This window comes from Drosophila subpulchrella, chromosome X (genome assembly GCF_014743375.2).
Source record: "Drosophila subpulchrella strain 33 F10 #4 breed RU33 chromosome X, RU_Dsub_v1.1 Primary Assembly, whole genome shotgun sequence".
In the NCBI taxonomy this organism is placed as follows: domain Eukaryota; kingdom Metazoa; phylum Arthropoda; class Insecta; order Diptera; family Drosophilidae; genus Drosophila; species Drosophila subpulchrella.
Window position 1 is genome coordinate 6,139,554 of NC_050613.1, and position 27,029 is coordinate 6,166,582.

The 27,029-nt window shown below is 39.8% G+C and overlaps 6 protein-coding genes across 6 annotated transcripts; 3 read left to right on the top strand and 3 right to left on the bottom strand.

The window, feature by feature from the left end:
- The first annotated feature begins 2,457 nt into the window (after positions 1-2,457).
- Positions 2,458-3,118, top strand: LOC119557909 (glycine-rich cell wall structural protein 1.8). The gene is made up of 2 exons (XM_037870915.1): positions 2,458-2,526; positions 2,591-3,118. The coding sequence occupies exons 1-2, from the start codon at positions 2,521-2,523 to the stop codon at positions 3,116-3,118; spliced, it is 534 nt and encodes a 177-aa protein (XP_037726843.1). The 5' UTR covers positions 2,458-2,520.
- Positions 3,119-9,046: 5,928 nt separating this feature from the next.
- LOC119557447 (acanthoscurrin-2) lies at positions 9,047-9,635 on the top strand. Its single transcript, XM_037870212.1, has one exon. The coding sequence runs from the start codon at positions 9,076-9,078 to the stop codon at positions 9,583-9,585; it is 510 nt and encodes a 169-aa protein (XP_037726140.1). The 5' UTR covers positions 9,047-9,075; the 3' UTR covers positions 9,586-9,635.
- A 3,003-nt stretch (positions 9,636-12,638) lies between these two features.
- LOC119557995 (loricrin) lies at positions 12,639-13,520 on the top strand. The gene has a single exon (XM_037871098.1). The coding sequence runs from the start codon at positions 12,672-12,674 to the stop codon at positions 13,356-13,358; it is 687 nt and encodes a 228-aa protein (XP_037727026.1). The 5' UTR covers positions 12,639-12,671; the 3' UTR covers positions 13,359-13,520.
- A 1,284-nt stretch (positions 13,521-14,804) lies between these two features.
- On the bottom strand, positions 14,805-16,354 carry LOC119556873 (glycine-rich protein DOT1). The gene is made up of 3 exons (XM_037869349.1): positions 16,015-16,354; positions 15,254-15,358; positions 14,805-15,182 (listed from the first exon to the last, which is right to left on the bottom strand). The coding sequence occupies exons 1-3, from the start codon at positions 16,238-16,240 to the stop codon at positions 14,974-14,976; spliced, it is 540 nt and encodes a 179-aa protein (XP_037725277.1). The 5' UTR covers positions 16,241-16,354; the 3' UTR covers positions 14,805-14,973.
- A 2,212-nt stretch (positions 16,355-18,566) lies between these two features.
- On the bottom strand, positions 18,567-19,255 carry LOC119556590 (uncharacterized transmembrane protein DDB_G0289901). The gene has a single exon (XM_037868891.1). The coding sequence runs from the start codon at positions 19,135-19,137 to the stop codon at positions 18,748-18,750; it is 390 nt and encodes a 129-aa protein (XP_037724819.1). The 5' UTR covers positions 19,138-19,255; the 3' UTR covers positions 18,567-18,747.
- A 2,170-nt stretch (positions 19,256-21,425) lies between these two features.
- LOC119556874 (vitellogenin-1) lies at positions 21,426-24,255 on the bottom strand. The gene is made up of 3 exons (XM_037869350.1): positions 23,967-24,255; positions 23,121-23,380; positions 21,426-22,514 (listed from the first exon to the last, which is right to left on the bottom strand). The coding sequence occupies exons 1-3, from the start codon at positions 24,208-24,210 to the stop codon at positions 21,792-21,794; spliced, it is 1,227 nt and encodes a 408-aa protein (XP_037725278.1). The 5' UTR covers positions 24,211-24,255; the 3' UTR covers positions 21,426-21,791.
- Between the last annotated feature and the right edge of the window lie 2,774 nt (positions 24,256-27,029).

The window sequence follows — 27,029 nt, forward strand, 5'->3', positions numbered from 1 at the left end:
TTACTCGTAGAGTAAAAGGGTATACTAGATTCGTCGGAAAGTATGTAACAGGCAGAAGGAAGCGTTTCCGACCCCATAAAGTATATATATTCTTGATCAGGATCACTAGCCGAGTCGATCTAGCCATGTCCGTCTGTCCGTCTGTCCGTCTGTCCGTCTGTCCGTCTGTCCGTCTGTCCGTCTGTCCGTCTGTCCGTCTGTCCGGATGAACGCTGAGATCTTGGAAACTATGAGAGCTAGGCTGTTGAGATTTGGCGAGCAGATTCCTGAGCTTCTTACGCAGCGCAAGTTTGTTTCAGTAGAGTGCCACGCCCACTCTAACGCCCACAAACCGCCCAAAACTGTGGCTTCTACAGTTTTGATGCTAGATTAAAAATTTTAAGTGAAATGTATTGGTCTCGTCAATGCCTATCGATTGATCCAAAAAAAAATTTGCCACGCCTACCCTAACGCCCACAATGCTTAAATCTGTCTTCCGCCGGTAGGTGGCGCATTTAAATCTCTCTTTGCTGCTTGCATATCTCCATTTCCCTTTGGTCTCTTTAGCTGAGTAACGGGTATCTGATAGTCGAGGTACTCGACTATAGCGTTCTTCCTTGTTTTTCATTAACTTTTTCGATTGGCTGCCAATTATGATAGATGAACAGGAAAAAACAAACAAAAGAACACTAGTTGACACGCACATTAAGATGGATGCTCGGGGACAAGGATGAGTTTTCCCGATGATGGAAGGGTTATTAATCACTGGGAAAATAAAGTGCACGACGAGTCGCGGTGGAAAAGTCAGGAGGAAAACTGCGAAGACGACGACGCGACGCCGACGATCCGGCAAACACGTTTTCCAGTTACAGCGTTGGCAACGGAATGATTTGGCCAAATCTGCAGCGGCACCAACGAAGCCCGAAATTATCCCAAAGAGCGAAAGCCGGCAAATCAAACAGAGAGCCAGAGCGCTGAGAAAATGGCCCACAGGGTGAGAGGCTTTCTCCGGCTGAGAAAAACGGTGGAAAAAAAGAGAGTGGCTGGGACGCAGTCCGCCACTTTGAATACCCTGCATCGCAGGTGATCTATGAACCAAACCATTGGCTTCTGTGCGGGTTTCCTCGCATAAATTTCCAGCGCTGATGGCCAGCTCCAATTTTGCCAGCCAAGTTGCCCCATTAGAGATAAGGCTGTGCGACAGACCCACTCCATCATCATCGACCACTTACTGATCCACTGGCGTTTTCAGCAATCCATCTAAACCATTTAATAAGCAATTAATCGCTTACTTTATAAGCCCATCAGCCTAATTTGAATAATGGAGAAATAATGTTTACTTGCATGGCTAAAATATGTTTGCAGTCCAGATACGTTGGAAAGTGGAAACGAATGATTTGCAGGTTTTGAAAAAAGATATTTTAGATATTCTATAAGGATTCTATTCTCTGGGGTTCTAAGCTTACAAACTTTTCTTTTATGCTTTTGACTAACTGACTAGAATTATTTTGGAAACTCGTGGCGACCTAAAAAAGGTCTACAGCTCAACAACATGTTATGAATTTATTTATTAAAGTCGAAAATAAAGCAAGTGTCGTATGACCTTTACCATCTACATTTATTTGCTTTATAAAAAATACAATTTTACGATTCTTATCAATCTATTGATAAAATGGTTCCAAGGTATATTTTTAATGGTTTAATAGCTAATGGTACAACAATTTTATTAAAAGTGAATGCAAGACAAGATTGCATCACAATTTAGGAATCGTAGCCAGAAAAACCTTCAGACATTTTCTAAAAAAATCCTATTTCACTAGGTCATTAATGGTGACTTTGCATACTTTTCCAGGTGAAATACAATTTCGCTTTCCAGCTTGGTAGGATGCCAAAATATTTGACTTCCCCATTTCAAATATTTCCCACTCACAGCATTTTTGCCCGCAAGAGTTCCACTTTATTTCTGTCAAGTTGATGTGTTGCATTGCTGCATTGCCGCTTGCATAACAAACAAATTGTTCACTTTCAAAAAAAATAAAAAAAAAAATTTACCAAAAAATGGAGGAGCAGCCAGGAGTGGGTGAAGCGCCCACGCTGCAACATGGGCATAAACTGGACGCACTGCGTCCACTTTTCGGACTTTTAACTCGCGCAGCTTGGCAGAGATTGGGCAATAGGCAGCCCGAAGGCTAATTGCCGCCGTGCAATTAATTTGTGACTTTTAATTAAAGCCAAGGAAACCAAAGCGAAGAGCAGCATCTGAAAAGCTAAAGATAACGATGAGTTCAGAGGGCTGGAGAATCTAATGATTGAGCGCAGCAAATTGATGTTTTGGTTTTTGAAAATTGAAATTGATTTTTTTGTTTTTTTTTGTACTTCTTGCTTTTGTTTGTTTGCTGTTTTCTTGGCCGGATCATTAGCCAAAGAAGACCCATTGGATTTGGACTATAAATTCAACTGTGACTCGACCCAAAGACATCACAAACCATTGGATCTCAGCTTCGATCAGAATCTCAAATCTAATCAACTCTTAATTCCAGAATGAAGGTAAGAGCTCAAGGAGCCTTAAGGACTTGGCTGATTTAAAAGCCTTAAATCGAATCCTCTTTAGGTATTTGTCTGCGTGTTGGCTTCTCTGGCTTTGGCCAGTGCTGGTGGCTTCCGCGGTGGTGCTGGCGGCGGAGCAGGCGGTGGCTATCTGCCCGGTGGAGGACACGGAGGTGGCTTTGGTGGCCGCCCGGCCATTGGAGCTGGTCTGGTGTCCCACGTTTCCCAGTCGCAGGGCAATACTAAGGTCCATATTGGCGGTGGTGCAGGAGCTGCCTACGGTGGTGGTGCAGGTGCTGGCTATGGCGGTGGAGCAGGAGCTTCCTATGGCGGTGGACGAGGTGCTGGAGGCTGGCAAGGAGCTGGAGCTGGCCGCGGTGGTGCCGGAGGATGGCAGGGTGGTGCCGGAGGAGCAGGAGGCTGGCAGGGAGGAGCCGGCGGAGCAGGAGGCTGGCAGGGAGGAGCTGGGGCCAACGCCTGGGGCAATCCCGCCCAGTTCGACTACACCGTCAACCACGCTTCCAGCGCCGGTGGTGCAGGTGGCGCCTACGGCGGTGGCTCCCGCGGCGGAGCTGGCTGGTGGAACGATTAAGCAATGACTTCCATAAAATATTTTACCCAATATGTGCAACCGAGTCCGACCAATAAAATTTTAACGTACAAATTGGTTTCTGTGTAATTAAATAATTGGTACAAGTTTGCTTCCTAAGTCTTTCGTTTCCTAAAAAACAGGTAATTGACTTCGCTTTTAAACTTAAGCTCGTTGGTTGCGAACAACGCTAAGCTTTTAAGCTAGTGTTTATTTTTTGGCAGTCTCTTTAGTAAAAAGTAAAAAGTAGTAAAAGTTAAAAGTACACTAGAGATTATTCCACAAATAAACCATTTAATGCAGTCTGGGGTCAGCTTTCAACAAGGAATCATAAACATTAAAATGCTAAACACAAAAGTAGTCTGAAACAAGAAAGGAAGATAGCTTCGGCAAAACAAAGTTTATAGCTTTCACAGCTACAGAGCTTTCAGATTTTTAGAAATTAAACAAGAGAGAACTCTATAGTCGATGCTATCGACTATCAGATACCCATTACTTAGCTAAGTGTACTAAGATCACCCAGGGAGTGCGATGGTCTGTTCCCAAGACTGCTCACTTTATTTGTTTATAACTGTTTAATGAATGGCCCGAATTGAAAATTTTTTGGCATGTAGTTAATTGATAATCGAAACAAATTATCATATACATTTTTCAGAAATATTCAATAATGTGGGTTTTAGCGTTATGGGTCCTGATCAAGAATATATTTATTTTATAGGGTCGAAAACGCTTTCTTCTACCTGTTACATTCTTTCCGACGAATAAAGTGTATCCTTTTACTCTACGGGTATAAAAATAATCACAGAAATATTAAGATATTTTGTTACATTTCAATTTACTGGATATGTTTTGCCGAAAACAAAATATAACGATTTTTGTATTATATTGACATTCTTTTTGCGATTCTTCCAATGGCAGCTATATGATATAGTAGTCCGGTTTTTAGCATTTTTATGATATCAACAGACGCCTTAGATTCACTAAATTGTTCAAAAATAACACATTTTCAAAGTTTGCCTAGTTGTGCTCACAATATACTCAATTTAGCCTATTCATTGATTGCCTATATATTCGGCAAATTTAAAGGGTGACATTACAGTTGTAAAATATTCGTTAAGCGCAACTCGAGATATAATTAAAAACACGAAGATACTAAAAAATGTTCTTTAGAAAATCCTAAACAAAATCTTGTCCGAAACAAAATTTGTTGACCTCTTTTTCCAAGGGTTCCAACTCTTCCAGAGACTAACATCATCCTTCTTGGAACCTTTTCAAAATATTATTTTGTAAACTAGTGTAGTTAAAAAACTACATGGTAATCTATTAGAGGTAGCTTTGATACCGAAGTTTAATTAGAGAATTAATAACTTCAGAGTTTATCTTTTTGGTAAAGTTTATGAAGTACGTTCTTAATTTTAACAGTGTCTAAAGCTTTTTTGCGCAGAAAGCTTTGCATCTTCAGCGCCAGATGGCGCTGTGGCAAAGTTCGTTGCCTAAGTCTTTCGTTTGCTGGCACGAATAAACCAGTTTACAACTTTGCTCTTTGCTTTACGCCCTGCCCTTGCAAGGGGGAATTGATTACTGAAGTTCAAGGTCATTTCCAGCCGTTGCCACCGAAAGCGAAAGTTCATAAAGGGGAAAGAGCCAAGAAAAAGGGAGAGAACTTGAAAGGATTTCCTATAAAAAAAAATGGAATGCGGTTTTTGTGGTCAGGGAGGCGAACCTAAGGTGTTAATGCCAATCCTTGACACCAGCCCATAAAACATCTACTTAATTCAAGAGTGTGTGCTCAACATGAAGTTAAACAGTTTATTGGTTGTCAATGATTTATACGAAAATCAGTTTCGTAGCTTTTCTGTTTTTGTGTATTTTCTGTGTATTTCGTTTTGTTTTACTTCCGCTGGCAATCGCTGTTTGACTTTGAATCCGCCGATTTTCTTTGTCTGGCATTGTCTTTGATTCGATAATCATGAAGTTGCGGCGTCAACGAGTCTCGACTGAGTTTGCCATGTGAGTTTTTGGCTTTGGGTATTCGGTTACCAGGGAGCCTTGGACAAACGCATTACGATTCGCATGTTTGTTTATAAACAAATGGGTATCTTACTTTTATTTACACCAATCTGGACAAATTATGCGTGCGTGTGTGGCAACCTGTTTTGGTTTTTGCAGTTTCTTTAACTGGTTTTCTGATTTTTTGGCTCTTAGGTATTTGACAAACTCTTGATGCACATTTCATAGGTTTACATTGCGCTAAGTCTTTGATTTGATCAATGGAATTATAAGATAATTAATGCAACATATTATATTCTTAACGCCTTGGGCATTCTAATCGGTAAACGAAGCATTAAACTGATTTAATTGCACTTACATATCAAGTGCTTCCTCAATTAAGCTTTAGACTAGTAATTATAATTTAATTTATAGATCATAATATTTTATATAGTAATTGAATATATATTACACGGTACAAACAATAAAATATTGAATAGAAAACAAAATGTTTGTGAAAGTATCTTTAGTTATCACTCCAGCAAAAACTTAGCTTTTTCATGACTTAAAATTTGTTCCTGTTGATGATTCCATCCTGGTTTTTATGAGCCTAGGCGTACACGCCTCCTAAGCAGATTTCAGTGATTGATGGGAGATGCAATCAATTAGCCAGCAGTTAATTGCTCCATGTTTGCTATCGATGTTTTACGACCCCATCGCAGATTATCTGACAAGGCAGTGTAATTAGCTTATATTTATATGGGCCTGTCTGCCATCAATTTGCCTTTTGCATATGTACGAGATCTCAGCACCGAGATGATCAAATTATATATGTAGAAAGAATATACTATGGATACAAGCGATGTGCGATGGTTATTTATGTGTCTGCGGCATTTCCCATAAAAAGGCAAATGCATCGGGCAATTTTCTATGCCAACTTGCAAATTCGCATTTGGAATTGAATTAATGTTGGCACAATATTAGTTATTATCATTACATATTACCAACGTATTTATGAGTGTCATCAATTTCAGCCGTAATGCCCTCCCATTTAAGCGATGCGATGACTATACCCAAAGTTCTCCTCCAACAGCATCACTCCGTTCACTTTTTGGCTAAGGTTTTGGTCTCGGTTTCGGTTTCTATCCATATTTGCCTTTGTGTTTACTATTGCACTGGTAATTTCATTTGGGTACATAACTCGCAATTAAATATGTTAATTCTGTTGTTTTTTAATAGAAGCCTTCAACTGCCCGAAGGCGAAGCGATGGGAAATAGTTTTGTAGGTTCGGTCATTACAGCTCGATAATATTGCCGCTATTGTAAGGCAGATTTACATCTTGACTTAACAATGGGGTGGACATTCAGTGGGAGTTGGGGTCTAGCCGATCATCCGAACTGACCTGGTCTCAGTAGGTTATTAGGCAAACCAGAAGTGATTCCAAACTCATTTATTAAGATAGAACTTTAAGGGCACCCTTGAAACATGAATCAAAAAGTTTAGAATTACTTCACATAGGAACTAGAAATATTTGTTTGAGCCAGACTACAATATTAAAACAGGTTCCTGAAGGGAAAATATTTAAATTAAGTAGGTGAGAAAAAACAAAAACAAGTCCAAAGTTCTTTGGAAAAATTAAAAATGATATTTATATCATTTTATAATAGATCTTATAATTCTGAATGCAGTACAATAATACAATATCCCCAGTTTGAAAATGTTTATTAAGCCTTGTTTTTCTCCGTTTATGACTGTCTTTTATGTTTGATAATTAATAATTAAAGTCAATAAGTCGGTAATCAGGAAATCTTATTAAAACTGATATTTCCTAGCTTCGAGTGGCCGTCACTCATCTGTTTTTAAAACCGCGAAGAGCACTTTATAGACTTCTACTTGCTACTTCTTTCTGCTTGGCCAACTTGTTTTCCACTTAATTGATAAGTAACCAATCGAATGCTGTCGTCGGTTTGGTAGCTTACAGCTTGAAGTATAATCGAATAATACGAATTTGAATATTCATAGAACCAAGAACGAGTATGTAAATGCCAAAGACTGAAACAAACTTGCGAAAAGATAAACGAAAGAAATCCGAGAATCTCTTCATTTTGTTTAGATGATATTTTTTCCGATATCTAAGGCGTGTGCCCGGGAGAGTGCATTGAACCCCTGGACTTGTGGGAGTGTTCTTTGTAGAGTGTTTATCTTTCGGGTTAGTGCTGACAACTAGAGGGCCGACGAAAATTCCCAGGCAATCTGCCATATCCGCCGAGCCACTATGCAAATATATGCCAAACTGAAGCATAGAACTAGCACCGCCGAACCGGTTCCCCACGTATAAATATGCGATGATGTGGGCTATGGATATGGGTATTGGGGATACAAATACCCATTTGAAAAGGCCTCCGAGTGACTTCGAATCAATAAAAGTTCTGGTCAAACCAGGAAGATGCCTTAGTTTTTCCACTGCAAGGCCTGAACCGTGAAGAAGAACTCTCGATTTAGGCCCGATACCCAGGGCCATTCATTAGTTTGACACCTCAGTTTAGCTACTTCTGCTTCTGCATTTGGCCAATACTCTCTGCTGGCCAACTGACAAAACGTTGATATAAATGTTGATTTTCGTCCCATTGTTTTCCACCGCCGGCTGCGGTGATTAAATCATGATAATTTGTTTGACTTTCGACGATTGGCACAGTGGCTTAGCACTGGTTATTCTAGGGTTTTGCGTTAATGATTGATTATTTTATTTTATTCTGATTAAACTGTATCCTTAGAAAAATTACTCTACTATTGAATACCCTTTGACCTGGATCTGCTAAGCAATATCAAAATAAATACACCTTCAGATATAGGTGGCGCCAGATGCAGTTCTATTAGATTGGCAAACATTAATGACTTTATAGGGTCGTGACGCTTTTTTCTACCCAATTCCTACTTATTAACTAATATAATATAGCCTTTTACCCAACGAAAAACGAGTAAAATTTAATAAATTCATTAAACTATTTGGTAAATGTTCTAGAATATTTATACTGCTTTAAATCTTGACATGAGACCAACATTATTAATACAGGGTTTTAGAAAATTAATAAATAAATAACTAATGGAGTTTTGAGTTTGATTTATATGATTGTTGTTTGTTTAGTAAACACAGAAAGCAAATTAGTAATTGTAGCAGTTAAGCTTTGGTTAAAAACAACTTAAGTTGTCTTACAGAAAATAGGTACGTAATTCTTGTTACAAGACAAAATAATACTTTAATCGAGCCTCATCAGTATCAGTTCTGCATTTTAGATCTGTAAAAAAATCTTTAATAGACCATGCCGTATAAAGCTGGTTTGCTCTGCAAGCCATTTAGATCGTTCTTAAATAAATCTCTATTTCTTAAATGTAATGCAATCATTCTTGAATCGTAGGTACTAAAGTCAAGAGTTGTTCTTAAATTAGTAATTGGCGTATTTTGATTAAGTTGTATTTAACTTTAGGGTATTGGCACCACTCGTACTTGATTTAAGAACTAATTCCCCTGTTTTTTTTGAGTGTAAGTGTAATTTTACTTTTAGCCAAAATGTGTGCTCTTCTTATTACCGCTCAGATAATGTTTTCATTCGATTTCCCAACGCCCCCAAGCCGATTTAACACCTCCCATCCCACTGTGCCAGCTGGAGGAGAAGCGGTTCCTCATCCGAAGTAACCGAAGTGAGCCGCGCATGCGCACAGATTAGCATAGGCAAACAAAAGAACCGCCGGCGAGCATAGGCGAATGTGGGTTATTATGAAATCGCAGCCGAAGCCGAAAATGATGCTGCTCTGGTCGCTCTGCCCATCAATGGCTTCTAATTGGGGCCCCCCCATCTCATTCGGAGCGGTCCATCGATTTTTCGGGGGTATAAAGGTGCGTGCGCCGGCGGTCGATGAAATTAGTTTGGTCAGCTGTTTGAAACCGATTGTTACCCATTCGCTACTCGAGATGAAACCCTTTGCCTGCATCCTGGTGATCCTCGCCGCCATCCTGTCCGTTGGCCAGGCCTCCCTGGGCGGTCTTCTTGGCGGCGGCGGCGGTGGAGGTGGTGGCTCCATTGGAGGCGGTGCCGGCGGCATTGGACAGCTGCTGCAGAGCAAGCTCGGCGGTCTCGGCGGAGGATTGGGCGGCGGCCTGGGCGGTCTGAGCGGCGGCTTCGGCGGAAAGCTCGGCGGCGGTGGCGGAGGAGGCGGTGGTGGCTACTCCGGCGGCTACTCTGGCGGATACTCCAACGGTGGCGGGTACTCTGCCCCTGCTCCCAGGCCCGTTGAGAAGGTGATCATCGTGAAGGTCATCAACGAGGGATACTCTGGTGGCCATTCTGGTGGATACTCCGGTGGCTACTCCGGCGGCTACTCCGGTGGCGCCCAGTCTGGAGGCTGGTCCTCGGGTGGAGCTCAGTCTGGAGGTTGGTCCTCGGGTGGAGCTCAGTCTGGCGGCTGGAACAAGGGCTGGTAAGGATGGACCGGGACATGGACCAACCTCAAATAGTTCAAACTGCCAAACAAAAAGCCAAGCAGCTTAGGTTTTAATATATTTTTTTTAAATATTTTTTAGTGGTATTTGTTTGTTAGAATTTATGCAATAGACAAGAAAAGAATTTCCATTTTTAATTGGGTGTTTTATGTGATTGGGAGGGGAACCGGTTGGTGGATCTTTAGTTTCCTGCTCTGACTCCGACTCTGACCCAATGGCCAAACGGTTGAGGTCATCACCTGCCAATCGAAATAAAAAGGTAATGGGACAGGTACTTAGGCGATTTTCAACATTTTTTTTCTGGCTTATTCACTTGCAGCACTTGCGCAACCAAAAGAGCGCATTTTATTGTATTCCATCGATGGCGATCGATCATTCCGTCGAAAACGATCGACTGCCAGTTGATCGCACAAAAGACCCAAATTTGATTTTTATGCCGCCCATGAATTAAAATGCGGCCAGCGGTGGAAACGTGCAAAAGCCAAAAGGTTCAAGTGGTTCGGTTCTAGAAATGGCCGATCAGACGTCTATAATTAGCATTTTGGGACAAGATAGGCTGATTTTAATATTCAGAAAATATCCATTCTACTCTTTGTTCTTAAAGATCGATTTTTGTGAATACATTTGGTATACGATCTAAATTTTCCTATTTATTACGACTGTTTTTATATGCTTTTTTAAAGCCACAATACGAATTTAGCTGCTAAGCTTATAACTCAATTTATATGTTAATCATTGATGATTAAAAATTATTTAAGAGCTATTAAAATTGCTTCTATAATAAAGAAGATTTTATACATATTCAGACAAATTGGTACAAATATAGTCGAATATAATGCATAGTAATTCTTGAATGCATTATGTTTCGTTAAGGTCTAAAAAAAAATTTGATCCAGATGAGGAATAGGAATGAGAACTAGGGTATAAGAACTTCAGTTTCCCAACTTATTTTAAATTATGTAAATAGGTGATGAAATGATGATGATTATTGTTAGACCACGGCAATGATCTGAATCTTTAGAATAATAAAGCTTACAATGCCAACTAGGACGGCTCACCGGGTGAGACACCTTCTTGTGAAACCCATCCATCTCTCGTGATGGGCTCTGTGTCAACTCATAAGTTGCACCCGAACAATTGGACCCAAGCCCCCGATCGATTGATTGATTGATTTGCCGGCGACCCGATTTGCCAGACAGCACGAATTATGTGCAACCGCAGCACGGTAGCCAAAAAGACAAACACGCAGCTGCTCCAAACACCGATCTCCATCCTCATCGCACACCTCCACCTGCAGTCTGCAATCTGCGATTCCATTACCATTACCAATTCCATCTGTATCGCCATCGCCGTTCTGAATAATGGGCAGGCATAAAGAACCGATCCCTGGCTCCCCGGGCTCCTATTCCTATGTATATCTGGCCATCCAAACGCCGGCAGGCGAACTCAATTAAGTACTTTGCGGTTGCTACATTAAAATGGAGAGCCAATAGATCGATGATCATGATGCGGTATCAGCTTGTCTGGGCGACACTAGCCTGCAAGCAAATAGTACACGTTAACCTGAAATATTTGCAAAAGTGTAAATAAAAAAGGATTGTTCATTCTTAATAGTATATAGATTTATTGAGTCATTTTATCCACTTAAAAAAGTAAACTTCACATTATTTTGTAAAAAGTTATTATTTTTCTAAGTTAATTATTATTATAATAATATTTATTTTCAACACTGTTGTGTATTGTTTTTAAGAATGTGGTGCCACAGATAATGAATGTGTATTATAATATTTTTCAGTATAACGGTTAATGGCCGGTTTTAAACACTGAATCTTAAATTTTACGATAATTCAGTGATTGATGATAATTAAATGTCAATTGCTACCATATATCAGAGAATACCATAACGTTTATAAACATTTTCATTAACGATAATTCAGTGATTTATGATGACTAAATGTTAATTGTTTCCATATTACAGAGAATACCATAACGTTTATAATCATTTTCTTTCTGCTTTTCTATATTTCCATACTTAGCTAAAGTTTATGCTCCTCCTATCACTGTCGACGGCATTTTACGTAGTGACGAATCGCAACGTGAATTCTTGTATTCGTAAAAAGACTACACAGAGAAAATTCTGACGTGCTCATCTGAGTTGAAAATGTTCTTAAAAAAAGGACGACATTTTTAAGTTGAAAATGTTTTTATTTTGCTCGAATCAAGTTGAATTGGCGGTATTGTATGTACAAATAAACTATTAGTTCAGTCCTTAGTGTATACTTATCAAAAAGTTGTTAAATAAACTCAATTTAACTTTTCTCTTCTCACCATTTCGTTCTTATATTGATACCAAAATGTACTTACACGGTTTTTAAGAACGAATGTTCTCAATTCAAGAACAATGTTCTCAATTCAAGAAGCATTTTCTCAATTAAAGAACAATGTTCTTAGATAGTTTTGTCTGTGTACTATAAATAGCCGCAAAATGAGACAATTTTAGATAGTGTATTTAATTAGTCGAATGTAAAATTATCCTTCATCACAATAGCTAATGTCAGAACTTTTGCATGTTAAAGGTGCGATCGTCACTATTTGTTTACCTCATTAAATGGTGTTTTTGTCTGATGGTTATATCCAATATCCTGATGGCCTGGATCTCCTGCAGTCCAGTGTTTCCTATAAAGCAAGTCAGGTGCTCCAGCTGGAGGCGTTTGCTGGGCGCAGAGCAGCCGACCTACGTGGGCCCACAGAGCGTACGAAATCGAAAGTCGGAGTCGGCATAATGAGGCCCAAGTGCTGAGGTGAGTTGAGCCACCACCCGACCCTCTCCGACCCACTACGACCCACTCCGCCCCACTCCGAGCCACCCGAAGCACCACCCAGCCACTGGCCATTGTAAGCTGGTCGCTGGCAGTTTTGGCAATTACATCTGATTATACGAGGCAGCGGCTGTGGCGAAGCTGTGGCTCAGTGGCTCACTGGCTTGGTGGCTCAGAATCTTGGATTCTGGTATAAATAGTCGAGCGTGGCTGCAGTGGGGCATTAGTTATTGCACGGCAGCTGCGGAGATGCAAACCACGATGACAACACGACGACTTGGCCTTCTCGGTCTGCTGGTGGTGCTGGGCTGCCTGGCGGCCCAGGGCAAGCCACATGGCTGGAGCAGCGGAGGTGGATCTGGCGGTTGGTCCTCCGGCGGCGGATCGGGCGGCAGCAAGGTCATCATCAGTGCCTGGCCATCCGGCGGTGGCGGCGGAGGAGGCTGGAACTCCGGTGGCGGATCAGGAGGAGGCTGGAACTCCGGTGGCGGATCAGGAGGAGGCTGGAAGAGCGGTGGCGGCGGCTGGTCATCCGGTGGCTCTGGAGGTGGTGGTTGGAAGAGTGGCGGTGGCTCTGGCGGCTGGTCCTCCGGCGGATCCTCTGGCTGGCCCAGCTCGGGAGGCTCCTCCGGCTGGAAGTCCGGCGGCAGTTCAGGATTATCTAGTGCCCTGTCCAGTCTCTCCGGTTGGAAATCCCAGGCCCTGGGAAGCTTGAGCAGCGGTTGGAAGAGCGGTGGCGGCAGCGGTGGAGGCGGTTGGTCATCTAGCGGCTCGGGAGGCGGTGGCTGGAAGAGCGGTGGTGGCTCAGGCGGTTGGTCCTCCGGTGGTGGATCCTCCGCCTGGCCCAGCAAGATCAGCAGCGGCTGGTCCTCCGGCGGTGGTGGAGGAGGAAGTGGCGGCTGGTCATCCGGCGGAAGCGGCGGCTGGAGCTGGTAAACAGATCCTGGACACGCGACGACATCCAACCGAGACGAACCGGCGACGAGGCGACTCTTGAATCCACTGCTCAACTTGTATATAACATTCTCTGCCCTAAACTTAATCAATAATTTTTTTTTTGTGTTTTTAAATATGTGAATAAAACTTACGAGAAAGTAATTTTGATCCATTTTTCTTACAAAAAGGGTGAGTGATTTTTTTGCTTTAAATTTATTTACAAATTGGTCAAGACCATCTATTTAAAATTGTGGTCCGAAAAATACAGAGTCATTTAAGTAAATGTTGTAAACGATTATCGGATATTATAGGTAGGTATTTATGTAGAAAATGATTGTTAAGTCGTTTAAAAACGACAGTGAAAAAAGACTTTCAAAAAGTGTTTTTTTAGCAAGCCCGATTCCTCTGCAAGACTACAATGTAAATAAATTGACAGACAAAATTCGCAAAGCCCTTAAATTCCGAAGTATTAAAACGGTCGACTAGAAATATCTACAATATATTCTTGAAGTTTTGACCGTTCAAGAAATTGAAAAAGCTTTATTTTTTTCAAAGTGAAAGACCCTACCCAACTTTTGTGTTATTAATATTTCGTGTACTGATTTTCATTTATTGAAAGTATTAGCGGTTAACGACATTATACCTCGTTAAGAGGTATTTTATCTATATCTCTTTTATATTAAATGGAATGTGGTTGTTGATATCTTAACCATAACAATTACCTTAAACGAAAACGAAAAATATTTCGGTATTCAGGTCAGGATAATGTAGTATGTATCTACTTTTTTTTTGGGCTCTTAAAAATTTACAAATATACACTTCCCGCGTTTTTATACCCTTGCAGAGGGTATTATAATTTCAGTCAGAAGTTTGCAACGCAGTGAAGGAGACGTTTCCGACCCCATAAAGTATATATATTCTAGATCTGGCCATGTCCGCCTGTCCGTCCGTTTCTACGCAAACTAGTCTCTCAGTTTAAAAGCTATCGGGCTGAAACTTTCCCAAAAGTCTTATTTCTTTTGCAGGTAGTATATAAGTCGGAACCAGCCGAATCGGACAACTATATCTTATAGCTCCCATAGGAATAATCGGAAAGAAAAATTTAAAAAAAAGATTTCTTTGGTGTTTTTTAACATTTAAACTCCTACGCTTGGAAATAACATTTTTTAATAAGTTCTGAATTTCTAATTTAATTTTATCAAAATCGGACGACTATATCATATAGCTGCCATAGGAAAGATCGGAAAATTGGTGGGAAAATAATATGAAACAAATTATAGTTTCGGTGTTTTTTGACATATTATTTTATACTATTGGGAATATCTTTTTTGTATTTTTCAGAATTTCGAATTAAATGTAATAATTATAACTGCAAGGGTATACAAACTTTTGCTTGCCGAAGTGAACTTCAGTTCTTGTTTTATTATGTAAAGAAACACCATCGGATTTATAAAATGCATAAAATAGTTTTATTAGTACAAAAAACAGTAATTGCAGAAAAAGATAGGCTTTGGACAGAATAAAACAGGAAGATTAAGGGGGTTGTCTCTATCTCTAGGCCATGGAACACAAATCAGCATCAGCTGGGGGTGATAAGCTGCTCTTGGCGTGGTATCTACCAGCCACCGCCGTGCTGTTTGCCACCTCCGCCGCCACCGCCTCCGTAAAGGCCACCGCCTCCTCCGCCGCCGCCTCCGTGCTTGTTGTTGCCACCGTTTCCGCCCTGCCAGGAGACGGAACTGCCGCGATTGCCGGCCAGGGACTTGCTGCCGCCTCCGTGGCCACCTCCTTGGCCACCGCCGTGGCCGCCTTGTCCATGTCCACCTGAGGTCAACACGAAAATGTTTTATGCAATATAACAATAAATAACATTGAAGTATAAAATATTTAATCACCTTGACTACCGCCTCCGTAGCCTCCCTGACCACCACCTCCGTGACCGCCACCACCGCCTCCTCCGTTCTTCTGCCAGCCTCCCTGGCCACCGCCTCCATGTCCACCTGTAGGAGTAGGAAATATACATTAAAATATATATATTAAACCCTACATTTTGGGAGTCTACACCCTACAAAATATTCACCATCAATTTTAGGAATTCATCAACTTTGCATACATTTTAGAACAATTTAAGATTATAATATTAATAATAAAATAAATTTAATCTTTTTCAAAAAAATATACTTTAGAAGCAGGTTAATTTTTAAATATTAAGAAACATTCGTCAATAACTTAAAAATGTATCAAGTTCAGGGTGTATTAAATGTACTATTTGCAACTCTTTGGTGCTACTTAACTTACGCATTTTAAGGACTAGAGTTATATACATTTTTACTAGTCTATTTTACTAGTCTATTTTCGATCGCTATAGATTAATATATTTTCCACAATTTTCGATCTTTTCTTTCGTAAAGGTTTTGCTTATAAAAATATGTTTTTAAATGGCCTTGTGAACAGTTTACATTTGACAAACAAACAAAAAAAAACAATTACATTTATGTGTAGATTATTAAAAGATGCAAAAGGTTTAGATACTACAGGGCTATAATTCGGGGTAATATGTAACATGCAAATATGTATGTATGTATGCAAATATGTAAAATGGATAATCAAGGGTCTAACATTTTGTGCCTCAGCACTGGAAGTATGATACACCTACCTTGGCTACCGCCGCCGTAGCCTCCTTGGCCGCCACCGCCGCCTCCTCCGTTCTTCTGCCAGCCCCCTTGACCGCCTCCACCTTGACCACCGTAACCACCGCCGCCGCTACCGCCACCACCACCACCGCCGTAGCCACCGCCACCGCCTCCTCCGCCCAGCAAACCGGCGGAGGCAAAGGCGATCATCAGACCGCACACGAAAACAAGGATCACAGCGTGACGCATCCTTTAATGACACTCAAAAAAATATAGAAAAAAAAATTGGGCCGACTTGGAACCGTACTCTATGCAATCCAATCGCTGCTGGAGGCTCAACACCACTGATGAACTAACCCAGAACTGAGCCAAGTTTTTATAGCTCCAAAAGGCGGAAACTTCGGATGAGTCAGCAGCCTGCCATCCCTACAAGTTCTAGTCGAGCTCCGAAAGAAAGGCTGAGAACTGCACTTCACGTCGGCTCAATGCGACTTGGCTAGCAGCTTGTCTGGCTCAAAAAAGTTCTCAAGTACGCCGGCTCACTTGGCGGATACGCAATGTGCGCCGGCTGGGAACATCGCGTATACGCCACCGCAGCACTTGCAAACTGCTGAGCCATGGCTGCATCATTAATTGCCCGCGAATAGCTTATGGCACATAGCACATTTGGCCACGAAACGCCTTGCAATTTGTCTTACAAGTTTACTATTTCCATGCGAAATTCTAGGCATATTTTTTGTAGCCGGCCATGCAATTTGTTGTTGAAGTTTTCTTAATTATTTTTTCTAAGAATGTTCAAGACTTGCCGCTTGGCGGGGCTAAGTGAATTGTGGAACTTGTGGTTCACATTTATCGGTGTTGTGAAGTGTGAGAATTTTTTGGTGAATTCAAGATAGCCAGAAAAGCTAAAAGGAAATAAAAATAAATAAAATATAAACATTTAAGAAGGTTTTACTATCTTTTGTGTGTAATAAAGATTAAATTATTTTTATATAAGACCCTTAAATGAGGCTAAATTAACATATATTTCAATAGAGCCTTTCACCTAAAAGTTAAAACTGTTGCTATACCTCGTAACATATAAATATTGGGTCTATGATCTATTTATTTTTTTTAAGATTAACAAATCATTTCTTTAAAAAAGGAGAGTATTTACAATTTTTATAATTAAAGACTGTCTCCAAATAATTTATTATAATATCATAGAACTAGAATTTTCTCATGCCACAGAGCATTTAAATGGTGATCATAAACAACCGATTCTCCTACAATTTTTATTTCGCATTTATGTTCAATTTCGGCTTCGATTCTCTCTATTGCCATGCAATATTTGCGGCAATTAATCTTCATTTATACAGCAGCCGCAATTGAATCGCTAAATGTACGAGGCACGACTCCGCAGACACTGGTTCAATGTCAATTGGCGTGCAAACATGGCTGGGTGCATGCTCAAGTGCATTACTTACCATAAATTTCATCAACTCGGCGGTGAATATGGCCATATAGCTCTTCTTGGCTTCCAACGCGTGCTGCACACACACATTGTACATATGCACATCTGCAGGTTTTAACCACAGTTGAGTTCACAAGACGTTACCAACGTACCCCAAACAATTTTCTGCACACAGTGGTACCTAAAGGGCTTCGATTGGAAGAAAAACCTTTAGTCAAGTGTCTCGACTAGCATATACCCGGTACTCAGCTAACCAATTTTACTTGTTAACTAACTGTCCGTTTTAATCTCGGATGAAGGATAGATGGGCTACTAGGCACTTCGATTTAAATAATTTTTGGCATAAAGATGGATAATTGGTAAGTAAATCAAAATCCGGTGAACACCTGTTATATACTTTCCGAATAATACAATACACCTTTTTGATCTTCGTGTAACATGTATGTTTGAATTGTTGTAGTATGACAAGCCATGATTTTATAATTGGTAGACAGGATTGTAGATAGGATTTCCATTAAATTTTTGTTCATTATTATAACTTTTTATTTTATGCACCATTTAATTTATTATTGACCAAATGGCCATTACAAAAAATCTCGATTAAGCTCAAACATTGGATATGCCAAAAATCTTTGGTGTCCTAATATTTTGATAAGATTGCCTATGGGCTAAAACATATTTACAAACATATTTCTCTGATTCTTAAAGAGATGGTCGAGAACCAGGGGGTAATTTGGTTAATCCCATAAAACAGTGCCCTATCCAGCTGTATTAAATTTATATCCTATATTTTATCGGTAAAAATTTAACAACAGTTAAACAAAAATGTTCTTAATGTCTTATAATTTTGATGAGAACTGTATAATTTTTGAATATAGTTTTGAAAATAGAATCACGGTGCCTCCGCCTCGCCATGATGATGATCTCCGCTGAACTCCACTCGCATCAGCACCTTGGCATCACCACGCTGTTCCACAATCATTTTCAAAATGCAAAAAATATAAATAATTGCTCAGCAAGACACACTGGGTTTTCAAGTTTAGAATGTTAATTGCTAACGATCCATAATTTAAAGATGCATCATAAATATGCTAAGCTAGTTGGCGATAATACGCAGCTTCGTTGAATTTATGCATTTGATATATTTATTTATTCATTTGTTACACAAAAAAAAAGGTATTAAAAACTATGTTACAAAATCGTGAATTGTGAACCAGGTGCAGGGGGACGGGATTGGGTAACTGGAGGGGATTGGGGATTGGGTTTTGTCTTCTAAAGGTGGTCCAGAGTGATCCAGGATTCATTACCACCAGCCACTATTGGAGCCGGAACTGGACCATCCAGAGTTGCCGCTGCTCCAGCCGGAGTTGCCACCCCATCCGGAGTTGCCACCCCATCCAGAGTTGCCGCCGCCCCATCCAGAGTTTCCGCCCCATCCAGAGTTGCCGCCTCCCCATCCAGAGTTGCCACCCCATCCAGAGTTGCCGCCTCCCCATCCGGAGTTGCCGCCTCCCCATCCAGAGTTGCCGCCCAGTTTGATAACCTTGATGACCTGTGGCTGCTGGACGGTCCAACCACTGTTCCATCCTGAACTGCCGCCACTACCCCAAGGATTCGATCCCCAGCCCGAGGATCGAACCACTCCGGCCGAAACGCAGGCCACCAGTGCGCAGAGTACAATGAACACCTTCATCTTGGGAGTTTCGTATTTTAAAACTTGAAGTCCTGACTTGGTGAGAGATCCTGGGATGGTTTTTTTTTTTGTCTTTCGCTGTGCGTCTCGAAGTGTGGCACTCGAATGCTGTAACCACTGGATCGCCACTCGCTATTTATCGCAAAAAACGCGGCAACTGCGTGGCCCAGACTAATCTGGTCGAGAATCCACAAAATAAATCTCAAACCAACGGCGGGTGGTTGGGCCAGGTCGGCCAGGTACGTACATAATTGCAGTTTCAGTTTATTAAACCACTTTGAGCGCCCGATTCTTGACCAGGGTCAACCGCTTTACAAGCAGAAGCCGCAACTGGGTAGCCATCAAGTCAGGCAACCATGTGGCCAAGTTGCAAAATTCGTACATAACTCACACGCTTGATGGATCATTTCCTCGCATCGCCTCGCTGCTGGCGGAAACTGCAGCAGAGCTGCACTGGGAGATATCGGGATCAAGCAATAACTAAAAAATATTAATATCCAGTTAAGCAATTTAATTAAATTTATTTATTTTATCAATTACTTAATACTACATCCCATTTAATATAATTTTTTAAGTTCTAAACTCTTTATAATTAGCTTATAGGGAACATTTAATGTAAACTGTTTTGAAAAAAACTTGTTTTCTAATATTATTATTCTAAAATCAAAATACTTAACTCAATTACTTGGTTATTCAAAGATTCTTTAGCCCATTTTGAAACAAATATGTGAAATAGGCATTATTTAAAAAACTAGTTTCATTACATTATTGTTTTAAAATCCAAATAGTTAACTCGATAACTTTAAGTAAGTAGTTGGTAAAAAATCGCTTTAAATTTAATCTTTTTATTCAAAGTGAAGAACTAGAGCTAAAGTTTAGGTATGATAAATATAATTTTTCTCAGTGCACTCAGTAAGCTTTGGTTTAAGCCGCAAGATGCGCGGGTAAAGAGGTGATCGTGCCAAGAAGCTGGCGTCGTATGAGTCATTTGTCAAGTTGGCAGCTTAAGTCGCAAACAGAGACACTTGCAGTTACAAAGTTATGGAGATGGAGATGGAGATGCAGATGTAGATCCCAGGTGAAGGGGCCAAAAAAACTGAAAACCGAGTGGCACAGTGGGGAGATGAGTTCGAAAGGTAACTGGATCGCGGCGATGGCATTTCCTGATCGTGATAGTCAGCCGAAGGACATGGGAAAGTCCCGACAGAACCCAACTCAATGTCTAAGTGATGGCTTAAATATTAAAAATTTCCATTCATAACTTGGCCTATAAACAACAAGTTTATAGAGCAAAGCCACTCGTTATTAATAATCCATTAGCATCATTGAAAAGTCAACTTTCCAGCCATTAAGATGCAAATCCATCTGGGACATCTAGGCCATTAAAGAGCCTCTAGATAATCATATATTATCGATCCCAGCGAGATGAAATCACCGCTCCCCAGACAACATTCACCAGACAAGGCGGCTGACCTTAGGCGGCCATAAAACTCATCTGGATCCCGACCAGGTGACATCCAATTCCACTGCCCATTTCCCACTGTACCTGGGCGCCACTCGGATAATGGTCAACATTAACGCCAGAAAGCCAACTCCAGTCAACAGTCAACAATTATAAGCTTGTGGCATTGGCGACACCGCGGCCTCTTTTCTACAGGTTATTTATCTTTCGGGTTTCTTTTAAGGGGTATTATGATGTACCCAGGAATCTGTGACCATAATAAGTACTTTTGTATGTTTGGAACTGGGTGTACCCAAACTAATATTATATGCAGGCACTTCTTGGGAATAAAACGGACACTGTTTATATACACAAAAAAATCAAATATTAAGATTTTTGGACCATATTTCGATCTAATTATTTTTCAGCCATTTTATACGCTTATAAAAAAAAAAGAATTCAAAAATGGGATTAAAAATGTTTATTTATAATTAGTTTGTAGGACCTTGATACTCTAAATGTATTTAATATATATCCTATAACCTGTATTTCCAAAAACTGCATTTTATCCAGGCCCTCTTAACAGTAATCACTATAAAAATAAAGTTATTTAGTTTGACTTTTATTTATAAGTCGAAAAAAACTGTTTTGGAATCTCCTTTTGCCTTATCAGTCGAAAAAGACTATTTACTTTAAGGGATTTACAATTATTTATAGACTTTTTACTATTCAGAGAGTAATTCTATTTATGTTGCTTGATATTTAAATTAAAAGGACTTACTGTATAAATATCTGTGATTTTCAGTCCCTGATATTTTATTTCAAATTAAAACACTGAATTCGAGAATGAACTTATCATATTAAGATAATTTATTTATTTGCTTTTGTTTTAATATTTCAATGGACATAAGTATGGTAATCATTTCTTGTGGTGTGCTTCACCGACTTATCACTAACACTCTCCTTTGGTATCATATGGAAAGGGTATTCCAACTTCGAGAGCCTCCTTCTATCGCTGTTTGGACTTTGCATAATCATAGTAAACACAACTTTAATTGAATTGTCAACGCTGAGAAGGCAAGTTGTATAATGCATATCGACCGCAATCGGGTCGGGCCAAACGATCAACGAAAAAAAAAGAAAATATTAAAACAAGACCTAAAACTAGCTTAGGATAGATTTTGGGCAGGTCTCACAAAAGACCTCCTCCTCGTTAGAACCACAATCGCGATTTCCTAGTGGGAGTCGACCTCTCAGTGGTCGTCGGGGAAGGACACTTGCCGCACTGCTCCATTTGGGCGTTTCGCACACTGGAGGCGTGGGAGCCGTAGGGCGAGGAGCCGCTGACCTCCAGGAAGTAGTTGCCCTTCACATCGTGGGGCACGCCATAGCCCATGGGCACCTCGTTGCTCGGACAGCGGAGGCTCCGGAGACGGGACATCGAATTGCAGCGTGTGGCCTGGAAGTTCAGCTCGTTTCCCGGATAAATGGTCTCCGCATAATATTCCCAGGCTCGGGCATGGGCACAGGTCACCGTGAGGCAGCCCGCCGGCAGAGGTCCCATTCCGCCCGGATAGAAGTCCACATCGCCCATCGGATCCCGTTTGCCCAGCACTCCGGAATTACTATGGATCACGTCCACGAAGCGGGCATCTCCGCGCATCAGACCGGAGAGGACTTCGCCCTCGTTGAAACATGGCTTGGCCGGATCCAGTCCCGTAATCCTGGGTATGGTCTTATTGGTCAGGCGTCGCAGGTGCCGACCAGCCGATCCCACTATGTGGGCCCCCAAGCTGTGCCCAATCAGGTGGATGTTGTCCACCGGCACCAGGTCCAGCAGCTTCACCAATCCCACGGCTACGTGCTCCCCAATATCCTCCGTATTGAAGGCCGACCACGTGTACAGGGTGTCCACGAAACGAGCTGCATCCAGCGCCTAAATTACAGGGTATTTATAATTAATTTATATTTAAAATATATAGAATAGGCGTTACAACTAATATTAAATATTAATGAACTACTTGAGGAAGTTCTTATTTAACTTTCTCTTTAATTTTTCCTCTATTTCAAATAGGTTTCCATTTATACAACCAAAATATATTACAAAATCAAATTAGTAAATGTAATCAAGTACGGTATTAGCTCAATTGACAAACTCTTATTATTTCTGGATTTCGTTGACTTATTCATGACTTTCAAATTGTAGCTCTCAGCAATTTGCCAACAGCATTTTTAAGCTGCTTATTAATACTGGATATTAATTGCAATACTTTAATACTACTCAAAGCCGTTCCTTTTTTCCAAGCAACAAAATACAGAGCATAGAGTCGGGTTGAATTTACTAATATTACAATTACCCAATACGGAAAAACATTTAGATTAAATCCAGGGCTAATGAGTTGAACTTGTTTATAAACGAAACTAATCTGATCAAAACCTTATCAGCTGGATGATTAAACATCTATAATTAACTTGTATTTTAATGTAACTAAAACCCTTTAGACAAACATTTTAATTGTGCCTTACTTTACTCAGTACTCACCACAAAGTTAACATCGCCACGACAATTGTAGGCCTTTGAGAATTCCTCGATGGTATCCGAACCATTGACGGTGGTGGTCCACCCGGTGGCCAGGATGACGACCTTCTTCTTGGGATCAAACAGCGGGCATTCCCACATCTCCTCTGGTTTGGAGAGGGGGAAGTTGACCTTTTCGCAGGCCGTTTGCAGCTGGAAGTTCATTTTGTTGATGTCCGGCATATATTTCGACACGATTTTGTTCGATGACAGCGCCTGGGAACCTAAAAAGGGTATTTAGAGGGGTCTCTATATTTAAAGAATAACATTGATTTTTCTATTTACTTATTGTACTAGTAAAAAAGAAGTTTTTTTCTTTAATTATACATAAATACCTTTTTACTCTGAAAATAGAGTTCGTTATTCTGCAGAATGCATGCATTTATTAGAATATTGCTTTCTGAAACCTTAAATAAAGGCTTAGTTTTTTAATTGCCTCTTAGTTGTAAAATTATATTTAATTATTCCTATGTATATGGAAAATTCTTAAAATATATAGAAGGGCCCTTTGCTGCTACCATCTCAAATATGAACCAATCAAGGATTAATTACTTACTACATCCACAAAAATATTTGCCCAATTCAAAGTAAATGGCGAAGTATTTTTCTACATTTTAAAAAATAAGTCCTTTGCTGAGCTAATTTAATTTATTTAAAGAAAATGATTTTCATGAGTGTATTATTTTTCTAATTTCTAAAACCATTATCACAAACTCCTTTTCATAAAACTCCGAACTAACATTATTTCGAGCGTGTATTTGAGTTTAAAAAATACCTTGGGTTATGTTTTGACCTCCGAAAAGTACTTACAAATAGTATTGATGGAGCTCGAGACGAACTCGAAGGGGTAGCCGGCAATGAGCTGTTTGCTGCCGTCGAGGAGACCCTGGGGCGTGGGCAGAAGACTGGGATCCACGATGCTGCTGCCCACTTTTCCCGCGGATTCAATTATATCCGTCAGAGTCCACTCGATGGAGTGGACCGAGGGAGAGAAAACCAGCAGCTGGATTAGCAGTACCTGTAGCGGAAGCATCTTCAGCGAAATTCGTCCCATCCTGGACGAGAACTCGATGAGAACTGAGTGCCGGAAGGCAAGTGACAATTGATTTTATAGCCTCTAGAGGGACGGACCCGAGCGACAAGCACACATCGCCTTATATGTAGTCTATAGATGATTCCACTCAACTGTGACCATATCGATGTGTGTTCCGATCAGATAAGGTGCACTTGTCACCTAATTAGTTTTCATTTCGATTTGCTGCCTTCGCCAGATCTCGCCGGGAAACCGAGATATTCAAGAAACCGGGCTCAGAGCAAACTGCAGTCGCATGTCCCGAGCTCATCTGCATTTATTTAAATTTTAATCGAGAACTAAAGCAAAACGGGAGGCATCAGTAACACCAGATAACTTCCTGTTATGCAGTCCGGGGATCCAGTCGATCGGCCAAACACCTTTTTTCAGCCATTATCAGCATTGAAATTCGACCTCTAATTCAGTTGCTTCCTACAGGCCGAAAAAAGATAGTATTTTAATCTCACCAAAATATACGACGAGACTAGGAGGTCTTGGAATTCCTTAGTTTTCAATCCCTCTAATCGCCGCGAGTCGTCTGTAACTGATAATGGCTCATAAAAATCTGTGCATTTTCCAACAATAGGTCTTAGCAAATTGGCGAGGCCTGTGCCAGCGGAAGTGTATCAAAGTGTTCACTGGAAAAATAATTCTTGTCGTAAAATTAAAAAAAAAATTTATTTTCATTTAGGAATTATAGCTTGAAAATAAATGCTTGCTATTAAAATAAACTTATTTATAGGAAATTTTATATGTTCTATTTAAATAATTTTTGTCGTAATATTAAAAAAAATATGTATTTTTACTTGGGAATTATAGCTTGTAAATAAATGCTTGCTATTAAAATAAACATTTACATTCTATCTATTCTTTATTGCTAAAATATCAAATATATAAACATTTTTATTTGCAAGCGTTAGTAACAAGAATAATAAAATACAAGTAACAAGAACTGCAATTTAAACTAATTGTTATAAAAATATATAAGAAATTAAATCGGAATTCGGTGTTTTTAAATTTAGTCAAATATGAGATCACTATATCTTAACTATTTCTTTTTTCAGTGTAATGCCGAGTCTCACGTATTTAACATCAAATACTGCTGCCGGTTACGACAACCGGGCCATAATAATAGCCATATTAATGCGGGCGCATTGCTCATTGCTTATTTCCCATTCCGTATTCCCCGATCTCGACTCCCAAACGCCAGGCCATTGTTTTATCATTCCGTCAACGTGCCCTGGACAATTTTAGTGGGCCCGATACAAAAAGACGTCACAAAAGAATTAGCTCTGCGTTGAAATTGTCGATTTCACACACAAATCACGGCCTAAATGAATTCTCAGGGGAGGGAAGGAGGGCTCGCCCGGGATTTGTCCTTGAAATTATCGGGAAAAACCCGTATCTGAACTGCCTAACAATTGAGAGATAATCCGCACAGTAGATCTGACATAATTGTCAGTTATCCCGCGTTAGTTATTATCTTTCATCGGTTTCGAATAACATTATCTTATTTAATTTATATTGTTGACAGAAGTGATGTAAGATAAAGAACATTATATAAAATGGATAAAATTATCGGTTTATATTTGTATCAAGCAAAAACACCTCTTAACGAGGTAAAAATCTAGATACACTTTCTAAATTTTTTACATTCGGCACGCTGCAGTTCAATTTGCTTGTACGATTTAATAAAGCGTGTCGAATGAGAAAAGCACAGGTATATTGAATTACAGCGTGCCGAATGTAAAAAATTTAGACAATGTATTTATTTAGTAGATCGTATAATACATACAATACATACATACAATACGCTTTTCGTTACGGGTGTATGAAATTGAGCTATTTATACCTGTTTTCACGACAAACTAGAGAGTTTTTCCAAAAGTGGTAGAACTAAAGTTTCTCATTTTAAGCTGTTTAACATCGTCTAGGACCCTAAATTAACGTTTTGGGACAAACTGATAAACAAAATAAAATTTTCATTTTGAGAAGTCCTCCAATATCTTGATTTGCGTATATCTTTTGCAGAAGCATCGGATTTTAACAAAAGAGGTGTTATTAGACGCGTATTTTAAGGGAGAATACAACTAGACAAAGGAACTGGTGCATTTATCCCCAACGGCCCCAACAGATCAAATTTTCTAGATTTTCATTTTTTTGTGGACGAACATGCGAAAGAGAACATGCGATTTGAGAAACAAAATAACAAAACTATAATATTAATATTTTAATAATCTAATTACAAAATGTTAAAATATTGTTCCATTTCAATTTACTACCGTGTATGTTTACCAAAAACAAAATAAAACTGTCTATGTATTATTTTGACAATAATTGTCCGGTCGCTCCCATGGCAGCTATATGATAAAGTCGTCCGATTTGTTTAAAATTTTATTTAAAATAATGATATCCCAAGAGTGGAAGTTAATATGTCAAAAAATAAAGAAGTTATAATTTTTTACATTAAAAAAAATATTTTTTTTTATGATTCATATGGGAGCTATAGAATATAGTTGTCTCCTTCACTGCGTTGCAAGCTTCAGACTGAAATCATTATACCCTCTGCAAGGGTATAAAAATATGTTTTTACATTTCTAACAAACTATGCTCCCTAATAATATTGAGACAGACAAATTAGAAAGAATCATTTGATTTTTACCACTTTGGGTGGGCAGTTTTCCAAAAATTGTTCCATATATACCTTTTTGTTCGGAAACGCTTTCTTTTACCTTATAGATACTAATAACTAATCTAATATACCCATTAACTCTAAGAGTTATGGTTTAAAATGTTTTCTT

Excerpts from the sequence above, each read along its gene's own strand:
- LOC119557447 (XM_037870212.1), top strand. The coding sequence starts at position 9,076 with ATGAAACCCTTTGCCTGCATCCTGGTGATCCTCGCCGCCATCCTGTCC.
- LOC119556873 (XM_037869349.1), bottom strand. The coding sequence starts at position 16,240 with ATGCGTCACGCTGTGATCCTTGTTTTCGTGTGCGGTCTGATGATCGCC. Across the intron at positions 15,359-16,014 it reads CTACGGCGGCGGTAGCCAAG|GTGGACATGGAGGCGGTGGC; the intron begins GTAGGTGTATCA and ends CTACTCCTACAG. Across the intron at positions 15,183-15,253 it reads CTACGGAGGCGGTAGTCAAG|GTGGACATGGACAAGGCGGC; the intron begins GTGATTAAATAT and ends TGTTGACCTCAG.
- LOC119556874 (XM_037869350.1), bottom strand. The coding sequence starts at position 24,210 with ATGGGACGAATTTCGCTGAAGATGCTTCCGCTACAGGTACTGCTAATC. Across the intron at positions 23,381-23,966 it reads GAGCTCCATCAATACTATTT|GTTCCCAGGCGCTGTCATCG; the intron begins GTAAGTACTTTT and ends TACCCTTTTTAG. Across the intron at positions 22,515-23,120 it reads GTGGCGATGTTAACTTTGTG|GCGCTGGATGCAGCTCGTTT; the intron begins GTGAGTACTGAG and ends CCTGTAATTTAG.
- LOC119557995 (XM_037871098.1), top strand. The coding sequence starts at position 12,672 with ATGCAAACCACGATGACAACACGACGACTTGGCCTTCTCGGTCTGCTG.
- LOC119556590 (XM_037868891.1), bottom strand. The coding sequence starts at position 19,137 with ATGAAGGTGTTCATTGTACTCTGCGCACTGGTGGCCTGCGTTTCGGCC.